The 3,187-nt window shown below is 47.5% G+C and overlaps 1 protein-coding gene across 1 annotated transcript; it reads left to right on the forward strand.

Moving 5' to 3' along the window:
• Positions 1–1,229: 1,229 nt before the first annotated feature.
• Positions 1,230–3,185, forward strand: SS1G_04050 (hypothetical protein; the record flags this gene model as incomplete). Its single annotated transcript, XM_001594193.1, has 1 exon — positions 1,230–3,185. One exon carries the CDS (start codon positions 1,230–1,232, stop codon positions 3,183–3,185), a length of 1,956 nt encoding a protein of 651 aa, XP_001594243.1.
• Between the last annotated feature and the right edge of the window lie 2 nt (positions 3,186–3,187).

Below are 3,187 nucleotides of genomic sequence, written 5' to 3' on the forward strand. Positions count from 1 at the left end.
TTCGATAATACTTCGGGCATGGAAGACAGTGAGTGGATATGTGGAGATAGAGTTCTAGGGTATGTAGAACTGAAAAGAGCGAGAACGTCGTAACGGGTTCGGAGGACGCGAAGAAGGGAGGCTTGGAGGTAGTAGGATGCAGGCTGTGTCGGTAGTAGAGTGCGACATCTTTTGGCAGAGTGTAGAAGATTTGTATCTTGGATGTGAAAGATATTTGATTGACATGGTAAAGAAGAAGTAGAGGAAAAACTCGGTAGTAAATAGAAAGGGGTGGCTTATTATTTATATATCACACCAGATGACACAGAATCACAGAATATGTATATCAGAAAGGAAAGGAACATGATGTTTATGTTCATATTAGATAACCGCTAGTTACTATTCCTTTACGCAACGAAGCCATACTGGAGTTTGGGCATCTATGTTTGTAGCTGTGCACTCTCCTTTGTGGGGAACTTCCTACTCCAAGTCCTTCTGGAGGATAAGTACATACTCAGTAGCATGTTTTGGTACCGCAATCCCTTATTATAGCGAAAGGAAAGGAAACACTAGAACAAGAACGAGTATTATGACCGAAAACAAAATGTAGGTTGATATAAGGTTTCACCCAGCCTCGTACCACAAGGCTACCGAAGTCTAAAAACTTCCATTCAAGATTTGATATAACCTTACTCGTATTGGAGATTGCGACGGTGAGCAAGTAATACCCTTGCTCCATTCATAGCTCATTTTGATTCCACATTCGATGTTTCGGAGTCATCTCATGCAATACACATATTGCCATGTCCGAGGTGATGAGCGAGTATGAGTCAACAATGTGCGAGTGAGTCTTGGAGCTCACAAATTTATCAGCACGGGCCAATAAAGACACTAGTGGATAAGTTTAGTATCGATTGAAGACCTCATTGATTGCCACATAAAGTCAGCCTTGTTCGCTCTGAGAGCACCCTTCTGCTTCTTACAAATAGAAAGTTGTTTTTACCAAATATCCTATCATTTGAGTTTTTTTTCCTTTCATTCCTTTCTTGTCTGAAGTCGCCGTATTCTTAAGGCGCAGTCACTTGCTATTTTACGAACAAATTCACATTCTGCAAGTCCCCGCAAATCTGTTTGCATTGCGATTGCAGTAAACAAAAAATAACGACCCCGCCACTGATCAACAAACGGTTTTACCACATCACGCATCAAAGATTTCAGAGAATATCTCCAGCTTCTTGTATTCTCACATAATGGCTACTGCAGAGGCATCCCCAGCTCCTAATTCCAATCATCCTCCTCGACCACGGCCTCGTCGCCCAAGAAGAGGTGGCCATCGGAATGCTGGACCTGCACCAGCGGATCCAAATGCAAACGGTACTCCAAACACAACGGTACAAGTACCCTATGGTCCTTTAGCTCTGAGACCTGCTTCTGTGGCACCGCTACCCAGCTCGGATCCTTCGATCCCGTCGAATCCACGAAATCCGTCGATCCCGTCGAATCCACGAAATCCGAATGGAAACAATCGAAGAGGTCATGGTAGAAGGGGTGGGTTTGGACGAGGTGGTCGAAGAGGGGGTCCTCGTATACAACCTATGGCTAATGGAAGAGTATTTGGGGGGCAACTGACCTCCAACTCTCATACCCGCCCTACGTCCGACGCTGGTTCTCTGGCTGGAGATGCCCCATTGTTTGTGCCCGGACAATCTGTTGCCAGCCGAGCTGGACCGTCTCGAGCTCCGCGCGCACGTCGGATGTCAAAATCGCAAGCCCCAGATCTTGGTACTCGAACACATGAGGATATTACAAACGGCCAATACGAGTGCGTGATTTGCACCAACGAAGTTTTACCAAATTCCAAGATATGGACATGTAAGACTTGTTGGTCGGTTCTACATTTATCGTGCGTTAAAAAGTGGTCGAAGAACGAGGTATCTACGCATCAACAACGAGCGGTTGAGAATGGAGAATTGCCTCCACCGAGGCAGTGGAGATGTCCTGGTTGTAATTTGCCTAAAGACGACATCCCAATATCGTACACTTGTTGGTGTGAGAAGGAGGTTGAACCACGGTCAGAAGCTGGATTACCGCCACATTCTTGTGGCCAGACTTGTTCGAAGAAACGGAGCGGACACTGTCCTCACCCATGCGACCTTATCTGCCATGCTGGACCTTGCCCGCCATGCGCTCATATGGGACCTTCCCTTCCTTGCTTTTGTGGCAAGGAGACTGTCTCAAGGAGATGTTTAGATACGAAGTACGAGAGTGGATGGAGTTGTGGGCAAATCTGCGATGACATACTGCCATGCGGAGAGCACAATTGTCAGAGAAGCTGTCATGAGGGCCTCTGTGGCAGCTGTGAAGTTCCAATTGAAGCTACATGCTATTGTGGTAAAGTCGAAAAAACGTTACCTTGCTGGGAACGCGACGAAGAGTGTGAAAGTCAAGCACCAGCCAGCGCGCTTGATAGTGAGGGCTCGACCACGAGGGCCTGGATTGGATCTTTCGATTGTGGCTCTGAATGTCGCAGACCTTATGATTGTGGTAAACCAGATCACTACTGCGAGAGCAGATGCCATCCTCAAGACATTTCGCCTGCACATTGTCCATTTTCGCCCGATGTTGTCACGACTTGTCCTTGCGGCAAAACACCAATTTCTACACTTCTCGAAACACCGCGAACCGATTGTACACAGAAGATTCCTCATTGTCAAGAGAAATGCGAGTTGCCATTGAAGTGCGGACACACATGCCAAGGCATTTGTCATGATGGCGAGTGCCGACCATGCTTTCAGTCAGTAACAATCGCATGTCGTTGCGGCAGGACAACAGCAAACACTATGTGCCATCAAGGAACGGATGAAAAGCCGCTGTGTCCCAGAGTATGTCGAGCAACACTCAACTGCGGGAGACATGAATGTGGTGAAAGATGTTGTTCTGGCGAAAAGAAAGCAAGTGAACGACAAGCTTCGAAACGCAAGCACCGTGCCCTGAATGCTCCGCCAGTGGAAGAGAACATTGAGGCCGAGCACATCTGTCTCAAAGTCTGCGGACGCCCTCTCAAATGTGGTAACCATGCTTGCGCAGAACTTTGCCATAAAGGCCCTTGTCGATCATGTCGTGAAGCTATCTTTGAAGAAATCAGCTGCGCTTGTGGCCGTCCCGTTTTGCAGCCTCCACCTCTCCTATGCGACGAAGCCGCCTGAGT

Source organism: Sclerotinia sclerotiorum, genomic scaffold (assembly GCF_000146945.2).
Source record: "Sclerotinia sclerotiorum 1980 UF-70 scaffold_5 genomic scaffold, whole genome shotgun sequence".
Lineage (NCBI taxonomy): Eukaryota > Fungi > Ascomycota > Leotiomycetes > Helotiales > Sclerotiniaceae > Sclerotinia > Sclerotinia sclerotiorum.